The sequence below is a fragment of the Psammomys obesus genome, unplaced genomic scaffold (assembly GCF_907164565.1).
Source record: "Psammomys obesus unplaced genomic scaffold, mPsaObe1.curated_primary_1811, whole genome shotgun sequence".
NCBI classification, from domain to species: domain Eukaryota; kingdom Metazoa; phylum Chordata; class Mammalia; order Rodentia; family Muridae; genus Psammomys; species Psammomys obesus.
In genome coordinates, this window is record NW_026586173.1 from 13,809,705 (window position 1) to 13,829,426 (window position 19,722).

At 51.5% G+C, this 19,722-nt stretch overlaps 2 protein-coding genes across 4 annotated transcripts; both read left to right on the forward strand.

Moving 5' to 3' along the window:
* The first annotated feature begins 85 nt into the window (after positions 1 to 85).
* Ap1m2 (adaptor related protein complex 1 subunit mu 2) lies at positions 86 to 13,016 on the forward strand. 3 transcript variants are annotated; one of them, XM_055601473.1, is made up of 12 exons: positions 86 to 197; positions 2,493 to 2,649; positions 2,837 to 2,904; positions 4,549 to 4,679; positions 4,758 to 4,905; positions 4,990 to 5,116; positions 7,399 to 7,547; positions 7,646 to 7,717; positions 9,189 to 9,347; positions 10,231 to 10,356; positions 11,965 to 12,040; positions 12,565 to 13,016. In XM_055601473.1, exons 1-12 carry the CDS (start codon positions 156 to 158, stop codon positions 12,585 to 12,587), a joined length of 1,278 nt encoding a protein of 425 aa, XP_055457448.1. In that variant the 5' UTR covers positions 86 to 155; the 3' UTR covers positions 12,588 to 13,016. The 3 variants fall into 3 exon arrangements, with proteins under 3 accessions (XP_055457448.1, XP_055457450.1, XP_055457449.1); XM_055601474.1 differs by having other exon boundaries at positions 87 to 197; positions 7,405 to 7,547; XM_055601475.1 differs by lacking the exon at positions 10,231 to 10,356.
* Positions 13,017 to 16,448: 3,432 nt separating this feature from the next.
* Positions 16,449 to 19,323, forward strand: Cdkn2d (cyclin dependent kinase inhibitor 2D). The gene is made up of 3 exons (XM_055601218.1): positions 16,449 to 16,554; positions 16,821 to 16,977; positions 18,391 to 19,323. Exons 2-3 carry the CDS (start codon positions 16,837 to 16,839, stop codon positions 18,748 to 18,750), a joined length of 501 nt encoding a protein of 166 aa, XP_055457193.1. The 5' UTR covers positions 16,449 to 16,554; positions 16,821 to 16,836; the 3' UTR covers positions 18,751 to 19,323.
* Positions 19,324 to 19,722: the final 399 nt, after the last annotated feature.

The following is a 19,722-nucleotide window of genomic DNA, read 5'->3' on the forward strand; positions in this document are numbered from 1 at the left end:
GGCCTCCCCTTTAAGACGCGCTCACCTGGCGGCCTCCCCTTTAAGACGCGCTCACCTGGAGGCTCACCTGGGCGAAGGCGCTTCCGCAGGAAGAAGGAAGCAGCGCTGCCGCCTCTGCCGCTTGCACCCGCCTCCCAGCTTGACTGGCTGCCACCATGTCGGCCTCTGCAGTCTTCATTCTGGACGTCAAGGGCAAGGTGAGGCAGGGGTCGAGGGACGCCTGGCGAGGTCGCGGGTTCAGGGCGCAGCCCTCGGAGCTGGGGACCCGCCCTCTCCACCCGGTGTCAGCGGCAAGGGGCTCCACCTCTCTGAGCCCCCGTTTCCGTGTAGGTAATATGGGAATAAGAAAGATCCCCACCATCTGAGCGCCCTGTACCAGTGAGCGAAACCCTTCTGCAAACCCCGAAGCTCAAGTGCACAAAGTGGAACTCTCTGGAGAAGGAGGGCGACACTATTCTTGCAGGCCGCCTGACCCTTCTCCAGTGACAATCACAGCAGCAGAGATGAAAACATGAGCCCTGGAATATAACAACAGGGCTGGGCATGTGCCTCAGTTGTGAGCCCTCTGGCCTTTGGGATCTAGGTTTGATCCCAAAGTACCGCCTAAACAGCCATAATTCCAGCACTTCGGAGGTGGAGGCAGAAGGAGACCCAGGGAGTTTGAATCAGGCCTGGGCTACATAACGCATTGCCTCAAAAACCAAACAGGCTCAACGAGTCCAGGCAGTGGCTGCCCAAGCTGGGCGTCCTGAGCTTAAGCTCCAAACCCACGTAAAGGGGAAAGAAGGCATCCTAGCAAAGTTCTCTGACCACATAGCCATGGACCATCACCCTCTCACACACAGCGTGCACACACAGAAAATGTAGTGCATGTGGAAACAAGCAAACGATAAGGACAGTGGAGCCAGGTGTTGTACCACACACCTGTCGTCCTAGCTACTCTGGAAGCTGCCACAGAAAGGATGACCTGAGCCCAGGAGTTCAAGGCCGGTCTGCGCTACAATAGCAAGACAGCTCAAGAGGGGTGGTTCACTTCCACTTGTCTGCTTTTTGTGGACATAGTTTAAAACCTCGGCTCCTTCAGCCTAGAAAATGGAGACAAAGACACCTGCCTCAAAGCTAAGGTGGACACTGAACTCCTTAGCAAAGGCCCCTCCTCCTCCTCTTCCTCCTCAGTGGAGGGTGTGGGAGCTGAGCCAGGACACTACCACTAAATCACAACCTCATCTTCACACGTTAAAAATTACATTTATTTAATTGCTTTGCATATGTGAGAATCTGTTCTGTCCTTCGCCCATGTGGGTGTGAGGATCTCTACCTCAGACCGTCAGCCTCGGTGGCGAGACCCTTCGAGCACTGAGCTCTCTTACAGTCCCCTGTCTACTCTTTATTTTGAAATAGTATCTGGTGGCGTTACCCAGGCCTGCTTCAAATTTACTCTGCTTCTTAGGTAGGCTTTGAACTTGCCACTCTCCTGTGTCAGCCTCCCTCATAGCTGGGATGGCAGGCCCTTGGTAAGACAAGGCTCCGACATCCAGTCTTACTGGCTGATGTTTGTCTAACTTCTGCAGTGCTGAGAATGAAACCAAGGACCTCATGCCTGGTAGGCATGTCCTCTCCTGCACTCTAGCCCGGCATCGTCTTCCTTCCTTCCTTCCTTCCTTCCTTCCTTCCTTCCTTCCTTCCTTCCTTCCTTTCCTTCTTTCTTTGGGACCATCTCATGCAGTCTAGGCTGGCTTTGAACTTACTATGTAGCTGAGGATGGCCTTGCACTTTTGATCCTCCATCCTCCCCCTCCCAAGCCCATCCCTGGCATAACACTCATTAGTAGAAAATTGATGGGGTTCCGTATGCACCCAGGATGCTTTTAGTTGTGGGTATCGAGTTTCCACATAACATGCATAAAAACGGAGGTGTGCAGAGCTAAAGTCTTATCTAGGCTCGTCAGATAAGTTGGGGGAGGGCAGTGGGGGATTTAGTTCAGTGGTGGAGCACTTGCCTAGCAAGCACAAGGCCCTGGGTTCCGTGCTCAGCTCTTGAAAAAAAAAAAAAAATGTCTGGTGGGAATTAGACATGGAGCATGACATGGTGGCAAATACCTGTCATCCCAGCACTCTAGAAACTGAGGCAGGAGGATGGAGAGTTTCAGACAAAACTGGCGAGCACTGGAAAATGTGTCTAAATTAATAAATAAGAAAAGGAAAGACAGGCTGGGGATATAGTTTGCTTGGTAGAAGGTTTGTAACTGTAGCTCTATCAAGGGTGAATGCAGAAGGGTCAGGAGTTCATGGTCATCTTCTGTTACATCTGGATTCAAGGCCAGCCTGTGTTACACAAGGTACTATCTTACCATCTCCTCCATAAACCAAAAGAGAGGCCAGTGTGTATGGGGAGAAAAGGAGAGTTGGAAAGAAGAAAATTAGATGTCCTAAGGCCCTTGTACCCTAGGTCAGGGTACTGGTGGCGACTGAGTCCTCTCTACCTGCCCTTAGCCTCTGATTAGCCGAAACTACAAAGGCGATGTGCCCATGACGGAGATTGACCACTTCATGCCGCTGCTCATGCAGCGAGAGGAGGAGGGCATGCTGGCCCCGCTGCTGAGCCACGGCCGTGTGCACTTCTTGTGGATCAAGCACAGCAACCTCTACCGCATCCAGCCCTCGCCGGTCAGGAGTGCCAAGATCTCCACCCGGGCGGCATAGCCCTGAGAGCATGCGCCTTAACTCAGGCTGTGCATGCCGTAAGGGCTTGCAGGAATGGGGGGGGGGGGGCAGCGGGGGACATGTACCAGCCCTCCCTTGAAAATGGCATTTCTTCCTTAACCTTACTGCGCCAGTGGTGGCCACCACGCTGAAGAACGCCAATGCCTCCCTGGTGTACTCCTTCCTGTACAAGACTGTGGAGGTAGGTACTGGGCTCTCATTGGCTGGCTGGTCTGTCCGTCTTCGTGTGCTCACCCCGCCAGGCGCTGACCTTGGAGAGGAAGTACTACAAAGGCAGTGTCCCCAGTAAGGAGACACAGTAAACGGAAAAGCTAAGACATACACTCTGTTAAATGTTTGCTTATTTTTTTATTTTATGTATATGGCTGTTTTGCCTGCATGTATGTCTATGTACTTCATGCTCTGGCCACAGAGGCCAGAGCAGAATGTTGGGTCTCCTGGGACTGGAGTTACAGACAGTTGTGAGCCGCCATTTTGGTGCTGGGAACTGGATGTGGGCCACAGGTCCTCTGTGGTTCTTACCCACTGAGTTATCCCTCCAGCACCACACTTTTTTGTTGTTGTTTGCTTTCTTTCGTTGGTTGAGACAAGTCCTGGCTGTCCTGGAACTCACTGTGTAGAATAGGTTGGCCTTGAACTCAGCAAGACCCACTTGTATCTGTCTGCCTCGTGAGTGCTTAGATTAAAGATATGAGCCACCAAACTTGGCCTCCGCACATTTTTTTTTTAAAGGGAGAGCAAGATGGATCAGATCTCTCATTCTACATCTTTGAAGGCTACAGCAAGAGGATAGAAAGTTCATGGCCAACCTAAGCTCCACAGCCAGGACCTGTCTCAAAAAACAAAGTATTGCTTTTAAACAAAATCCCAAATGTTTAATTTTGCCGTAAAGACTCAGCCAGATGCTGGGTGAAAGCCTGCTAGCTCAGAGAGGTAGAGAAAGCATCCCGCTGACCTTCCTATTCAGCTGATGTACAAGAAAAGCCCCTTCTCTTTCTCCATGCCGCCTTAAAAACCCTTCAAACTGAATCCCCTCCTGTCTATTCCTGTGCATCTCTCTGTCCGTCCTCCGGACTTCCTCTCATCCTCTGTGGTTTTTTTCCTGTGCGTACTCTCTGTCAGCTGGTTGCTTGCTCTACCTCTTGGCCTGTGGTTGACTTCATTTAATCCTGTTTACAGAAAGTGTTAGATTAGAGGTGTGTGCTAGGGTTGGGACACGCCACAACTAGAAACACATTTTTCCAGTACACAATCTCTGAGTTCACAGTGTGAACAGTGCAACAGCGTGGCTCCTCAGCAAAACCCTGCCTAGAATCCCCCAGTGAGGGGGTGGGGTCGGCTTAGTCCTGATCTACTACAAAGGAGGTGCTGGTTTCCTCCAACCCCTGAGTCATATCCACACCCAGAAAAGTCATTTTACCCTCCTCTACCTGTCTTTCCAGATTCTTTAAAGTATAGGTTTATAACTGTTGTTTCCTTCTCCCCACCTGCACATTCCATTACCTGTTCCTTTTCCTCATTTTGGCTCGGAGGTTAAGAGCACTAGCTGTTGTTCTTCTAAAGGTCCCGAGTTCAATTCCCAGCAACCACATGGTGGCTCAGATCCATCTATAGTGAGATCTGGTGCCCTCTTTTGGTGTGCAGGCACACATACAGGCAGAATGCTATATGATAGCTAGCTAGCTAGCTAGCTAGCTAGATCCACGAGAGACCCAGTCTCTTTGCTTGCAGCCCAGGCACAGAGTAGGCCATCTATAATTGCTTCCTGGCTGGCTGAGTGTGCTCCCAGCTTACATGATGTCTGTCCCTGGGGCCCCATGCCCAGGTCTTCTGTGAGTATTTTAAGGAGCTGGAGGAGGAGAGCATCCGAGACAACTTTGTCATTGTGTATGAGCTGCTGGATGAGCTCATGGACTTCGGCTTTCCACAGACCACGGACAGCAAGATCCTGCAGGAGTGAGCACAGGGGAAGGGCAGGGAGCTGGAGGTCCCTCTGAGGGGTCCCTGCCATTAACTCCCCGCTCTTCCCAACAGGTACATCACACAGCAGGGCAACAAGCTGGAAACGGGCAAGTCTCGAGTGCCACCCACAGTTACCAATGCTGTGTCGTGGCGCTCTGAGGGAATCAAGTACAAAAAGAACGAGGTCTTCATTGATGTCATAGAGTCCGTTAACCTCCTGGTGAGTCCCATGCCTCATGTCCCCAGGGCAGGAGAAGGGACTCTGTGACTGTTCACATCCCACATTGGGACACCCCCTTCACAGGTCAACGCTAATGGAAGTGTCTTGCTCAGCGAGATTGTGGGCACCATCAAGCTGAAGGTGTTTCTGTCTGGGATGCCAGAGCTGCGGCTGGGCCTCAATGACCGAGTGCTCTTTGAGCTTACTGGCCGTAAGATTGGGGGGAGCCTTTCCTGGGGATGGGCTAGGAAGCAACCTTAGGCCTCCTGGACCACAGCCAGTTATGAGATAAGTGTTCACAGGCCTGATGACTAGTCCTCCATCCCAGCAGCAAAGCTCACCTGAAGATTGCTTTCTTTGTTGATGAGAGCCAGCTGCAGATCAAGCCCATGTCTGGCCTTGGCATTGTAGTGGGAGGAGACAGGTTAATCGTATTTAAACCTCTCGAGAGAGGCAGGCATAGTAGTCTGGGCCTGTAATCTCAGCACTCTGAATGCTGAGGTGGGAAGATTAGGAGTCCAAGGGCATTTTCTCCTTAAGTTAGTGGGAGTATCTTAGAGAAGGAGGCAGAGACAAGTGGGGCGCTAGGAATTCTGAGGGGCCCAGCCCAGCCTAATCAGCAACTTCCAGGCCAAAGGAGGAATGCTATCTCAGTAAAGAAAAAGGAAAAAACAAGCAAACCAAAAAACAGGTGGATGACACTTGGAGACACCTGACAGACTGTCCTCTGATGGCCATACACGCCTGTGCACATATACACACATGGACACACACAGTAACACAAAGCCAAACAAACAAACAAACAAACAAACACCAGACAGATGGCAAGCATCGAGTTACATGCAGGTGGTTCCAGAGCCTGGGAGGGAGAAGCAGGAGTTCAGTCATCCTCAGTTACTTAGTAAGTTTTAGGCCACCCTGGCTTGCATAAGATCCTATCTCAAAAGATCACACCAAAACAAAGGAAAGGAAAGCAGGCCCAGCCCAAACAAAAACAGAAGAGAAGAGCTGCTGAAGAGGTGGCTCAGCCAGCAAATCACTTACACAGCAATATGAAGACCCGAGTTCAGATCCCCAGAACACATGGAAAAAGCAGGCATACAGTCTGCTGTGGTGGTGCAGGGTTTCTTCCTGTGTGACCCTGCCCATCCTGGAGCTTGCTCTATAGACCAAGCTGGCCTCAAACCCACAGAGTTCCGCCTGCCCCTGCCTCCTAAGCACTGGGATTACAGGCGTGTGCCACCACTGCCCAGCCTATCTATCTATCATCTATCTATCTATCTATCTATCTATCTATCTATCTATCTATCTATCTATCTATCTATCATGTGTAGGTATTCTGCCTGTATGTACCATGTGTGTGCGGTGCCCACAGAAGCCAGAAAAGGGTGTTAGATTCCCTGGGACTGGGCTGGATGGTTGTCAGCCCCCATATAGGAGCTGGGAACTGAGCCTAGATCCTCCACAAGAGCAGCCAGTGCTCCTAACCACTGAGCCAGCAAGCCTGCCAGCCTGAGTTCAATCCCCAGGACCCACGGAAATAGAGCGCGCCGACTCCTACAAGTTGTCCTCTGACACATGCGCCTGGCAGGCATGCTCTACCTCCCAAGTGAAATAAGTGTACTGATGATTTAGAGAAGGTAGGCAGTGACTACCCTCAGGTTCCTCCGCGCACACGGTGAACCCTTTAGTGCGCGTATACGTGCAGATATGCTCACAACACACACATGCACACAAAGGGAAAACTAGGTCCTGAAGGCAGCCCAGTGGCTCAGGGTATTTCTTCTTCCTGCAGAGAACCGAAGTTCAGCTCCCAGCACCTACGGCTGGTGGCTCAACTCAGCTCCAGGAAATCTGACACCATGTTCTGGCCTCTGTGAGCGTCAGGACGTGCATGCACATGCAGTGACCCAAACACCCAGACCTCTATCTAATTACAAACACTAGCATGTGTGGTGGCGCGCACCTTTGATCCCAGCCCTCAGGGAGGCAGAGGTATTTGATTGCTATGAGTTTGAGACCAGCCAGGTCTACAAAGACAGTCCAGGACAGGCAAGGTTACACAGAAAAAAACAAAACCCTAAGATTTGTGCTGGGTATGGTGGCTCATGCTTTTAATCCTGGCATTTGGGAAACAGGCAGGCAGTTCTCTGTGAGTTGGAAGCCAGCGTGCTCTACACATGGAATTCTAGGATAGCCAAGGCTATGTTAGACAGACTGTTTCAAAAACTCAAAATGTAAAAAAAAAAAAAAAAAAAAAAAAAATTCTATAAAAGTTTTAGAAAAATAAACTCCAAATGAAATGAAATGAAAATAGAAAACAGAAGCTTAGAAATGGGAGGCAAACTGGGTTTGTTTCAGCTCCCCCGCCCTCAGTCCAGGCCCTAGGCTTCCTTCTCTGCATACCTGGAGAAGGTAGTGGTCAGTAGGGGTGGTGGAGCAGGCAGGGCCCCTCCTCAGCCCCAGGGTCATTCTGCTCGCTCCACTCCCGAGTTTCAGGCAGCAAGAACAAGTCCGTGGAACTGGAAGATGTGAAATTCCACCAGTGCGTGAGGCTCTCACGCTTTGACAATGACCGCACCATCTCCTTCATACCCCCGGATGGGGACTTTGAACTCATGTCCTACCGCCTCAGCACCCAGGTGAGCCATGGCCCGGCCCAGCACAAAGGAAGCGGGAGGGAGTGGACCGGGGGGCTGGTGTCAGAGTCAGTGAGAATGGCCTTCTCTTCTGCATGCAGGTCAAACCCCTGATCTGGATTGAGTCAGTCATTGAGAAATTCTCCCATAGCCGCGTGGAGATCATGGTGAAGGTGAGTCCCAGGGGAAGGCTTTCTCAGTGCTGGCCCCACAGCACCTTCTGACCAGCAGGGCTCCTGGTTGGGCATTCAGGTTTCTGTTTGTTTTTAAGTCCCCCCCTCCCTTAAATTTGTGTGTGCGGCTGTTTAGCCTGCGTGTGTGTCTGATGTGCAAGACTTGCTTGCCTACTGCCCACAGAGGCCAGAAGAGGGCATTGCATCCCCTAGAACTAGTCATGGGTGGTTGGAAGCTGCCGTGTGGACACCGAGAATCAAACTGGAACGTTCACCTCTCACCCGTCTCTCCAGATCTAATTTTTTTTTTAAGCAAGATCTCGGCTTTAAAACAGTTTATTAGCATGCACACTTTTAAAAAAAAGTTACACATTTATATGTTTATTCGTGTGTGTGTGTGTGTGTGTGTGTGTTGATGTCAGGGTACAATTTGAGGGAGTCAGTTCTCCTCTATTATGTGGGTCCTGGGATTTAACTCAGGTTCTCAGGCTTGGTGGCAAGTGCCTTTTCCCACTGAACCATCTCACCAGCCCCTATATTAATATATATCAATCATATATTACAATGACATTTTCATAATTCACATGACGTATCATCTCCACCCCCTCATCACCCTCTTGTTCCCTCCCAAACCTCTGACCTCTCCCCAAAGGCTGGCCTTGAAAACCCACAGAGATCAATCTGCCTCTGCCTCCCAAGTTCTGGAGTCAAAGCCATGTGCCGCCCCACGCGTCTATTATTTATTTTTATTACATTTTAATTTAATTAATTTAATTGGGGGTGGTCTTGGTTTCAAGACAGTGTTTTTCTGTGTAGCCCTGACCATCCTGGAACTCTGAAGACCAGGCTGGCCTCAAACTCAGATATCCGGCTGCTCTGCCTCCCAAGTGCTAGAATTAAAGGCACACACCACCACACCCAGCCACATTTTACTGTGTGCATGGGTATGTATGTGTGTAGGCACATGTAATGGAGGTCAGAGAATAGTTTATGGGAGTTGGTTCTCTCTCTACCACGTGGGTCCCAGCTTCTCCAGCCAGTCAGCAAGTGCTCTTACCTGCTAGCATACCTCCTGTAAGCTAGCCATCACGCTATTCTCAGCCTCCTTTTGTTTGTTTGTTTTTCGAGACAGGGTTTCTTTGTGTAGCCTTGACTGTTCTGGACTCACTTTATATATCAGGCTGGCCTCAAACTCACAGAGATCCACCTGTCTCTGCTCCCCAAGGGCTGGAATGACGGGCATGCACCACCATTCCTGGCTTTCCCAGCCTTAATTTAATCTAATTTGCATTTTCAAAAAGGGTCTCACTTAGTTGCGCAGGCCGGCCCTGCAGTGCTGTCTCTATAGTGCAGGCCGGCGTTGGACCTGAGATCCCCTATTTCAGCCTCCAGAGCAGCTGGGATCACAAGCATCCCCCACTAAGCCTTGCGTGGGTGTGAATTCTTTTTGCCTCCTTCTCTCTTCTGGCAGGCCAAGGGTCAGTTTAAGAAGCAATCGGTGGCCAATGGTGTGGAGATCTCCGTGCCCGTACCTAGTGATGCAGATTCCCCACGCTTCAAGACCAGCGTAGGCAGTGCGAAGTATGTGCCTGAGAAGAATGTTGTCATCTGGAGTATCAAGTCCTTCCCTGTGAGTCCTGGGAGAGGGGGCCTGGGGTGAAAGGGGACTTGAGCGGTAGTGGGGGGGCTTGCCTGGGCCACATGAGGGCAAGGTGAAGAATATCTCAGAGAACCTCATTGCCATGCATGTGGCTATCAATGGGGGCTGACGAAGGGGGAACCCAGGCTGTCTGTGTTCTGATTGGCACACACTTGATATGGTGGCCATGGCTGTCCATCTCCCACTTGGGAGGCAGAGGCAGGAGGATAAAGAATTCAGATAAAGATAAAGAATGCTGACATGACTACTTCCAGTCTAGCCTAGGCTACATTAAACCCTGTCAGAAAAACCCAAGCCTATCCAAACCAAAGAGGGGACACTGAGGCCTCTTGAAACCATACCTCCCCCCCGCCAGTCCTTCAGGAATACAGCCTTCGTTTCTGGTTTCTCCTTTATAGACTCAGCTCATCTGTGAAATGGGATGGATTACGATTGACGCAATTCTTTTTGTTCTTGTTAGTTTTTAGACAGGGTCTTTTACTGTGTAGCCATGACTAGTCTCGAACTCCTAAAGATCTACCTGCCTCTGCCTCCCAAATGCTGGGATTAAAGGTGTGTGTGTCCCACTGTCCAGATAGGACCCACATTCTCCACATTCTTGGAACACTGGTGGCTCTATTTTATTGTCACTTTGTGTGTATGTGTGTGTGTGTTTCTGTCTGTCTGTCTCCTCCAGACTGAGGAACAAGAGTTAGCACCCTTTCCTTGCTTGTACAAGCACAGGCTTTTCCTATGAGTCTCAGCCAGCATTCTTGACTTTGAAGTCTGTGCAATGGACAGGTACGCTGCTGTGAGGGTGGCCTAAGAGACAGAGGGGCCACCCCGAGAGTCTGAAGCCTCTGTGTGTTCACAGGGGGGCAAGGAGTACTTGATGCGCGCCCACTTTGGCCTCCCCAGCGTGGAGACTGAGGAGGTGGAGGGCCGGCCGCCCATCGGGGTCAAGTTTGAGATCCCCTACTTCACTGTTTCTGGCATCCAGGTGAGGAACAGGGCGGGGAGGTTCTCTGCTGCCCTCCCTCCTGGCTTCTCACATCTTATTTATTCACCTGAGCTTTTATTTATGTTATGTGTATTGCCTGCATATATGTCTTTGTACTGTGTGTGTGCAGTACCTGTGAAGGTCAGAAGAGGATGTCAGGTCCCCTAGAACTGGAGTGACAGGAGGTTGCCATCCACCATGTGGATGCTGGAACTCTAACCCAGCTCCCCTGGAAGAGTAGCCAGAGCTCTTAACCACTGAGCCATCTCTCCAGCTCTGTCTTAGTTAGGGTTTCTATTGCTGTGACAAAACACCATGGCCAAAGAGCAAATTGGGGAGGAAAGGACTTATTTGGCTCACACTTCCATCACTGAAAGAACTCAGAGTGGGTATGGTGGTAGTCCCAGCACTCAGGGAGGCTGAGGCAGGTGGATCTCTGTGAGTTTTGAGACCGGCCTGGTCTACAAAGCGAGTCCAGGATAGCCAAGGCTACACAGAGAAACCTTGTCTCAAAAAACACAAACAAACAGACAAAAACAAAAAAGAGAAAAACTCAGGACAGAAACTCAAGTATGACTGGATCCTGGAGCATGAGCTGATGCAGAGGCCATGGAGGAGCTTGCTCGCCATGGCTTGCTCAGCCTTTCTTAGAGAACCCAGGACCACCAGCCCAGGGATGGCACCACCATGGGCTGGGCCCTCCCCCACTGACGGCTAATTGAGAAAAAGCCTTATAGCTGGATCTCAGGGAGGCACTTCCTCAACTGAGCCTCCTTTCTCTCTGATGACTCTGACTTGTGTCAAGTTGACATACAAAACCAGCCAGTGCAAGCCCCCTGATTTGAGACAGGATCTCACTGTAGCCAGGCTGACTTGGAATTTGCTATGTAGACCAGGGTGGCATTGAACTCTTAGAGACCTGCCTGCCTGCCTTTGTTTCTCAAGCGCTGAGATCAGAGGTGTGCACTACCACACCAGGCATTTTTATTTTGTTTGTAACCCAAGTGAGCCAAGTCCAGGCTGGTCTCAAGCTGACTGCACAACCCAGGCCAGCCTTGAATTTATGACTTTCTTCTGTCTCGATTCCAGCACCGGGAGGAAAGTCATGTGTCCCCGTGCCAGGTTCTCAGTTTCTTTGTTTTCTCCCTGCCATTGTCGCCTCCTCTGTTCTCAGGCTGGGGCTTCTCCCTCTGCACCACTCACGCCCACACCTGCCACCCCCTTGCTCAGTCACTGTTCCCCTCTGCCCTCTTCTACCCTCAGAGTATTCTTTATTCTCTAGATCTGTTCCCCAACTCTGTCCTGTATCTTCCCGTCTGTACACCTTTATCCTCCTGGTCTGGATCACCTCCTCTTTGCCCATGTCATGCCCGGAGACGCCCAGTTTGTATCATCCTGTACCTTCAGGTGTGTCCTGTATAAAACATCACTTTTCCTTCTGACTCTACTCACCTTCCCTCCCCAGTACCCCCCCCCCCAATACTAGGGCTTGAACCCAGGAACTGGCACACACAGGCAGGGGCTCTCCCCGAAAGTCATGCCTCAGCTCCTCACAGAATTCTCGGAGGAAGCTCTGCTGCTGAGCCACTCCTTTTCATCTTCCTCCAGGTGCGTTACATGAAGATCATCGAGAAAAGTGGATACCAGGCCCTGCCCTGGGTCCGTTACATCACCCAGAGTGGCGGTAAGATCAATGGGCTCTCTGGGGCAGTGCAGTTAAGGAGATGGGGGGAATGGGGACCGATGCTGTGTTCGGGACAGTTCTAAAGCATAACATGCCTAGTACTGAGCCTGTAAGTAAGCCATGCTTCCTTGGGCGTTAGCTTATACGTCTTTAAAATGGTGAGGCTGGCCTCTCCACGGTGATGGTAAGATCTGAACAAGACGTTGGCACTTAGCACCTCCATGTGCTGCCTGCGTATGGGTTCCTGTGTGGGACCCATCCTAATCTAAGCAGGATTTTTTTTGTGATAGTAGGGGTAGAAAACAGGAGTTTACACGTGATAGGTAGGACCTGCCGTCCAGCCACATCTGGACTTCTGAGCAGTGGATCCGTTTTGGAGCTATGTCCCAAGCCTATAAGCCCTAAGCGTGAAATACTTCCAGGGGTAATTCTGTGTGTCAGGACCCATGTTGGAGGAGTCTCCCTCTCTCCCCTTTCTCAATTCTCAGGTGGCTCCTGTTCTTTTTATTTTTTTTCCCCCACAGATTATCAACTTCGTACCAGCTAGAAGGGAGGAGAAGAAGGGCTTTGACCATGAGGCTTCCCCCCACCAGCTCCCAGCTGCAGACTGCAGAGAGACAGTGAATATATGTGTGTGTGTGTGTGTGTGTGTGTGTGTGTGTGTGTGAGAGTGTGTGTTCATGCTGGGTTAGGGCACTGACTTAACACATTCTTACTGCCAGCACCCAACTCCCTTAACCTCTCAGCTATCTGGGATGGTTTCTCTTGTTCCTCACCCTCGGGGCCCTGCCATCCTGATTTTATATGAAGAAATATCGGGGCCCTGAACTGCCCAGCTCCCCACTGTGAGTGCCTTTCTGCAACGACCTGCCTTGGGCAGGTGTAGGGCCCGTCTTTTATAGCTGCTGAGCCTTGGCCCTGCTGGCCCTCCACCTGAGTTTTAGGGTGTCATTAAAATAAGTCTAACAGCTGTGAATGCGCTTCTTGTCTGGGGACTGAGGATGACCAGAAGTGCTTGGGTGATCGTGTCCGCTGGTTTCCTGTCACTCTCTTCTGCTGTGCTTCCTTTGCACCCTTCTCTCACTCCCTACCAGTCTCTGATCCGCTCTGTAGCCACGGAGACTGCTGTCAAATCTGTCAGCACATCATTGCCCTGCTTAACCCTGGTGCCTGCCATCTTGTTGAAGTTACTGCAGCCTGAGGTCTGCCTGCACACCACTCCACCTCCCCCACCACCCTCAGGGACTCCCGTCTCCCCTTTCTATCTCGAACCAGACACTTTCAAACCTCAGGGCCTTTGTACGTGCAGCAGCCCTATATAAAACAGGAAGCTGACTCTCTATTTGATGGTATAGAAAGACAGGACCTGGCTGTCTTCTAACTTTCAGCACTCTTCTTGCACGTGCCTACCCTTGTGGGTGGATTAGAGGTGTGAGGCCCCATGACCGCCTGTTTTCTGTGGTTTTGTCTTTAGTTCTGAGAGCTCTCTTGTAATACAGGCTAATTTCACACTTGCCCAGTAGCAATGAAGGCTCCACTCCCAAGAGCTGAGATTACTGACATCATCCCAAAATTTTTCTGGCTTCAGAAAAGTGTTTTAATTACTTTTCAATATATATGTGCATATTACCTGCATGTGGCTGTGCGCGGGTCTGTGTGGGTGCCTGCAGAGGCCAGAGGCCTCAGATTTTTGTGATGCGGCCGTCACAGGCAGCTGTGAGCTTGGTCCTGTGGAAGAGCAGTATGTCTCTTAATGGATACGTCTTGCCTTCTGTCCTGTTTTTCTGTTTTTTTTTAGACAGATCCTGGCTATGTAGCCCTGGCTGTCCTGGAACTTACAATGTAGACCAGACGGGCCTTGAACTCAGAGATTTACCTGCCTCTGCCTTCCGAGTGCTGTGACTAAAAATATCTACCACCACACTTGCAGTACGTTTGAGAGCTTTGAAAACTGGCTATCTAGGCCAGGCTGGCCTACAACTTAATCCCCCTGCCTCAAAACTCCTCTGAGTGCCAATATTACATAGTTTAATGGCCTTCCTTTATCACCTCCACAGCTTTTACTAAGAAAAAAATGCAGTCACATCTCCTGGCCTAGACTATGTGTGTCTGTGGGCTCACTGAAAGGCTACCTCAGGAGCTGTGTCTGTGGGCTCCATTCATGCCCACCTCAGAAGCTTCTTAGCAGGACTCACCTCCCAGAGCCACATGGCAGACATCAGGCCAACTTTCTGTTCAGCCTGAGCTAGCCTGTGCTCAACTACAATTTCTAGCATTAGTCTATATTGGGGGGGAGTGTTTTTTGTTTTGTTAAGATTTATTTATATATTATATACACAGTATTCTGTCTGCTGTACACCTGCACACCAGAAGAAGGCATCAGATCTCATTCTAGATGGTTGTGAGCCACCATCTAGAATTGCTGGGAATTGATCTCAGCACCTCTGGAAGAGCTGACAGTGTTCTTAACCTCTGAGCCATCTCTCCAGCCTTGTTTGTTTTGTTTTTTGAGGCAGGGTTTCTCTGTGTGTGTAGCCCTGGCTGTGCTGGAACTCGCTCTGTAGACCAGGCTTGCATTAAATTCAAAGATCCACCTGCCTCTGCCTCCTGAGCCCTGGGATCAAAGGTGTGCGCCACCACCTCCGAGCATGCTTTACTCCATTTCTGTGTGTGGCGCTTACCGCTATCCAAAGTTAAGCCAGACATGGTGGCACAGACCTGCAATCCCAGCACTCAAAAGGGAGATGCAAGATGATCAGGAGTCTGAGGCCTGCCTAGGCTACAAGAGACCTGCCTCAATTTAAAAAAAAAAAAAAAAAAGTCACAGGGCTGTGGGTATAAATCAGTAGAATGATTTCCTAGCATTCACAAAGCCCTGGGTTCCATCTGCAACGCTACATAGCCTGTAATAGCACTTGGAAATGGCACTCAGCAGGCCCAGGCGTCATCCTTGGCTACATATGGAATTGGAGGCCAGCCTGGGCTACATGAAACCCTTTAAAATTTTTTTTTCTAAAGGAAATTGCCGGGGGAGACAGCTCAACAGTTAGGAGCACTGGCTGCTTGCTCTTCCACAGTTCTTAGTTTTAATTCCCAGCACCCACATGATAGCTCACAAGTATCTGTAGCTCCAGTTCCAGGAGATATGGCACCCTCACACTGGCATACATGCAGGCAAAACACCAATGCCCATTAAGAGAAAAAATTGCCAGACTCTGAAGGCAGAGGCAGGCATATCTCTGTAAGTTCAAGGCCAGCCTGGCCTACATAGTTCCAGACAGCCAGAGCTACTACTTAAGACCCTGTCTTGGAAAAAACTTAAAATTATGTGAATATGTGGGTCTTTTTAAAAATTTTATTTTATGTGCATTGGTGTTTTGCCTACATGCATGTCTGTGTGAGGAGCAGATCCCCTGGAACAGTCGTGAGCTGCCATGTGAGTGCTGGGAACTGAACCCAGGTCCAATCTGGAAGAACAGCCAGTGCTCTCAAATGCTGAGCCATCTCTCCAGGCCCGAATATGTGGTTTTTGATTGTCAGTATGTGCCATGTTGGGACAGGTACCCTCAGAGGTCAGAAAAGGATTGGTTCCCCGGAGCTGGAGTTAGAGACGGCCAAGAGGTGTCAACTGGGTGCTGGCAACCAAACCCTTGATCTCTCTACAAGAGCAGCAAATGCTCCCGGCAGCTGAGCCATCTTCCCGACCATAGACCCTTTCTCAAAAATAAAAATAACAATCAATTAAAAAATTAAAAAAGGGGGTGGGGTGGGGGAAAGACCAGCTTGATAGGCCACTCCTTTAATCCCAGCACGGACGGCAGAGGCAGGTGGATGTCTGGGTTTGAGTCCAGACGGATCTCTACACCGTGAGGTTCCAGGACAGCCAAGGCTACACAGTAGTGAGACCCCGTCTCAAATTTAAAACAACAGAAATGTTACCACCCAGAAGCCATTCCTTTAACACGGCGGTCGAAGGAAAGAGCTAAGTTCCCCGTCGCACGGTAGGAGCTTATTAGCACTTCCGTGGTCCAGAAGAGAATAGAACGTTCCCGTTCTGCGAGCTCCCAGTCCGGCCTCCCTTCCTCCCGGAGGCGCTAAAGACCCAGGACCAGTCCGCGCCGGCCTGTCTCCAACCTCTTCGCTGGGGTCGGTTAAACGCTCCTTCTCTTTCCCGCCTGCCCGCCGGTTGGGTTTGAAAAACCGAAAAACCCTGCTGTGGCGGGCAGCGCCGCCGGTGGCCGCCCCCTGACCAATCAGGAGCCGCGGCACCCCGACGGGCCAGCCAAACCTCCCCGGCAACGCACGCTGATTGGCTGATGTCCCTGGTGGGCGGGACCTCTGGAGGTCGGACGCTGGGCAGAGCGGCTCCCGCTACAGTGTAGCGAGTTTGTAAGAAAACAAGTGCGCTCTGGGCGGAGCCTGCGGCGGGCGGCTTTGCCGGCCGGCGGCGGACTCGGGCGGCCGGGGTAGCCGGGCTCAGAGCAGACCACGCCCGCGCTAGAGGAGGAGGGAGGGTGAGTCTGGGGAGACCCGGCCCAGGGGGCGGGCGCCCAAGGGCTGGGCGGGGTTCCCCGCCACCTCCCTGGGTGACAGTGGGAGGAGCTGGCTGCGAGAGCGGGGGTCGTGGGCGCGGAGGGCGCGGGGTCTGCGGCCGCGGAGTGCCGGTTGGCGTAGGCCCCAGGGGCGCCGCAGCGTCGGGGGACGGGGCCCCGAGCGTTGGTGTCGTGCGCTTGCTGGTCCCCCAGCCCTGATCTGAACCGGGCCTGGGTGGGCTTCACAGACCCCCCGCGTCCACTATGCTCCTGGAGGAAGTGTGCGTCGGCGACCGGCTGAGTGGCGCGGCGGCCCGCGGCGACGTGCAGGAGGTACGCCGCCTTCTGCACCGGGAGCTGGTGCATCCTGACGCCCTGAACCGCTTTGGCAAGACGGCCCTGCAGGTGAGGCCTGGCCGGCCCCCCCGGTCCCGGCCGGGGTTGCTGGTCCCCTGAGGACTAAGCCTCGTTCGCACCGATGTCGGTGGGCGGTGAGGGCGGGGTGGGGGAGGGGATGGCTCTTCAGCGCTAAAGAATTCCTTGTCAAAAAGCCTGGAAGATTCAGTTTCTATGCGGACGTTTCATCCCGTGGGTGGGTTGGGGTTCAGCTTCTTTGCATGCCAGTCCTTGAGGACAGCTCACCACTTCTTGAGGCTTCTTAAAAGACGCTCGATCTCAGGAAAGTGGGATAGATGTCTTGGTTTTTTTTTTTTTTTTTTTTCTTTTTTGGGGGATCCCTTTTAAAGGTTTTTCTCTTTTTTGGTGGGGGGGGGGGGGACACGACAGTCTTCCTTTCTGCAGGTGGTGTGGATTTCTTTCTTTTCTTCTTCTTCTTCTTCTTCTTTTTTTTTTTTTTTTTAAATCTTCTGGGTGCCCGGGTTACAAAATGATTGATTCCCTCTTGCTTGAAGGCCTCATAATTTGGGGTGGCATTTGTAGGGGAGTTCCATGTTTTCGTGGGTACTCAGATCATGCCTGTGCTTAAGGAAGTTATTCCTGGACAAAGGGGACCCAACTTCGCTAGCGCATCTCGATTCTCAAAATTATAAGTAGTTCCCAGAACCTGGGGTTGCTTTGCTGGAGGGATTCCGAACTCCCAGTGATCTCCCATATGGGAGTGCCCTGTCCCTGACAGAGGCTGTTGGACTTGAGAGTGTTCATTCCTTCCATTCCTGGTTCCCCTTCCTTTCCATTGCCTGTGTTTCCCTTTCTTCTTCGTTGCTTTTTTTTTTTTTTTTTTTTTTTTCCCAGAGACAAAGTCTCACTTTGTATCTCAGACTGGCTTTAAATACCAGACTATTCTCCTACCCTGGCCTCCGAGGTGCTGGGATTACAGGGATGGGTCACTATGCCTGGTCCCCTAAGGTGTTCAGCAGAGTCACTTTTTTAGTTCCAGTCTTTTTGTCTTGTTAAGGGAGCTTTGGGCTGTGTGTTGGTGGCAGTTTTGGCTCAGGCCTTCTCTAATCCCAGCACTCAGGAGGCAGAGGCAGATGGATCTCTGTGAGTTTGAGACCAGCCTGCTTTATAGAGTGAGTTCAGGACAGTTAGAAAGAAGACCTGTCTTGGGGAGGGAGGGAGAGAGAGAGAGAGCGAGAGAGAGAGAGAGAGAGAGAGAGAGCACGCTTTGGAATGTGGGGGTCCTTATTTCCAAAGAACCTGTTCTCTGAAGTCCAAACAGCTTCCTGAGGCCTTTCTTTCCTGGGGTGTTCCCATTCACCAAATAACCCCTTCTCTGGCCCTCTGGACTTGTGGTAGACCTCTTTCTGCCCGACCCTTCCCCAGTGGGAACCTGATTTTTTCTGCTCCACACCCCCATAGGTCATGATGTTTGGAAGTCCAGCAGTTGCTCTGGAACTCCTGAAGCAAGGTGCAAGCCCCAATGTCCAGGACGCCTCTGGTACCAGCCCAGTGCATGACGCAGCTCGCACTGGGTTCCTGGACACCCTGAAGGTCCTGGTGGAGCACGGCGCTGATGTCAATGCCGTGGACAGCTCCGGGTCACTCCCCATCCATCTGGCAATACGAGAGGGCCATAGCTCCGTGGTCGGCTTCCTAGCCCCTGAATCTGATCTCCACCACAGGGACGCTTCAGGTCTCACTCCGCTGGAGTTGGCTCGGCAGAGAGGGGCTCAGAATCTCATGGACATCCTCCAGGGGCACATGATGATCCCAATGTGACCCAGGGCCACTGTCGCCAGCCAGGGAGCCTCACTGGGTTACTTGTCAACAAAGGAGGAAAGAAACTTTCTCTTTTCACTCTCATCCATTGAAGAAGGGAGTGGGAGGAGCAGTTTGTGGTTTACTGGTGTTGATTTCTTGAGTGAGTGTGTGTGTGTGTGTTTGGGGGATGTTTCTCATTTGTTTTTCTCTCCCCTTTTTGGTGTGTTGGACAGAGAAGGGGCTCCTACCAGCAGCAGCCACCAAAACGGTTCAGTTTCCTCTGCCCCCTGGCTGCACAGAAGACCTCAGGGCAGAGGTTTAAAGCCTCAGTGAGGTCACCACCTCCTGGGCTCCGGGAAGCGGGTGACCTTGGCAGGCAGTGCTCGGAGAGCCCTGAAGTGTGAGCCATCTACTTTGGGCATGGGAGGGGGAAGGGAAAACACTGCCAATCAGTTCAAACGATAGCATGAGTTCACTTTTTTTCTTGGACGTTTGTTTTCCAGTCTGTTGTACAGAGTTTGAAAATATATATATTTATTGCTTTACGGAAAGAAATTGTTTTGTGTGATTATTTAATGTTTTGGCCCATTAAACTAAGACTTAGGCGTGACTTCTGATTCGGGAGTCTGGGCTGGGGTATTCCAGGGCATGGGAGGATGAGACTGGGGTTGGCTTGGTAGGAAGAGCTGTGGGGTGAAGGAGCAACACGATTACTCCCAGGGCGTCAGGGTGACTTAGCTGGGTGGGGCAGCGGTCGGGTGCTGTCGGAACGGAAGGGAGGCAGGAAACCACGAGTGGAGAAAGGGGCCCCCTGATGTCAGCTGGGTGCCGGGAGCTGTCAGGGTGGAGAGGGTGGGCGGTGGCTTGTGGCCTTTCCCCGCAGAGGCTTGTCTGTGTGGGTGTGGCCTGCTGAGCAAAAGGCCAACCGGATCCCGGAAGGCTTTGGGAGGAGCGAGGCGCGTCTGCGACGGGCCTGCTCCTTTAAGAGAA

Excerpts from the sequence above, each read along its gene's own strand:
- Ap1m2 (XM_055601473.1), top strand. The coding sequence starts at position 156 with ATGTCGGCCTCTGCAGTCTTCATTCTGGACGTCAAGGGCAAG. Across the intron at positions 7,548-7,645 it reads CCTACCGCCTCAGCACCCAG|GTCAAACCCCTGATCTGGAT; the intron begins GTGAGCCATGGC and ends TTCTGCATGCAG. Across the intron at positions 7,718-9,188 it reads GCGTGGAGATCATGGTGAAG|GCCAAGGGTCAGTTTAAGAA; the intron begins GTGAGTCCCAGG and ends CTCTTCTGGCAG.
- Cdkn2d (XM_055601218.1), top strand. The coding sequence starts at position 16,837 with ATGCTCCTGGAGGAAGTGTGCGTCGGCGACCGGCTGAGTGGCGCGGCG. Across the intron at positions 16,978-18,390 it reads TTGGCAAGACGGCCCTGCAG|GTCATGATGTTTGGAAGTCC; the intron begins GTGAGGCCTGGC and ends ACACCCCCATAG.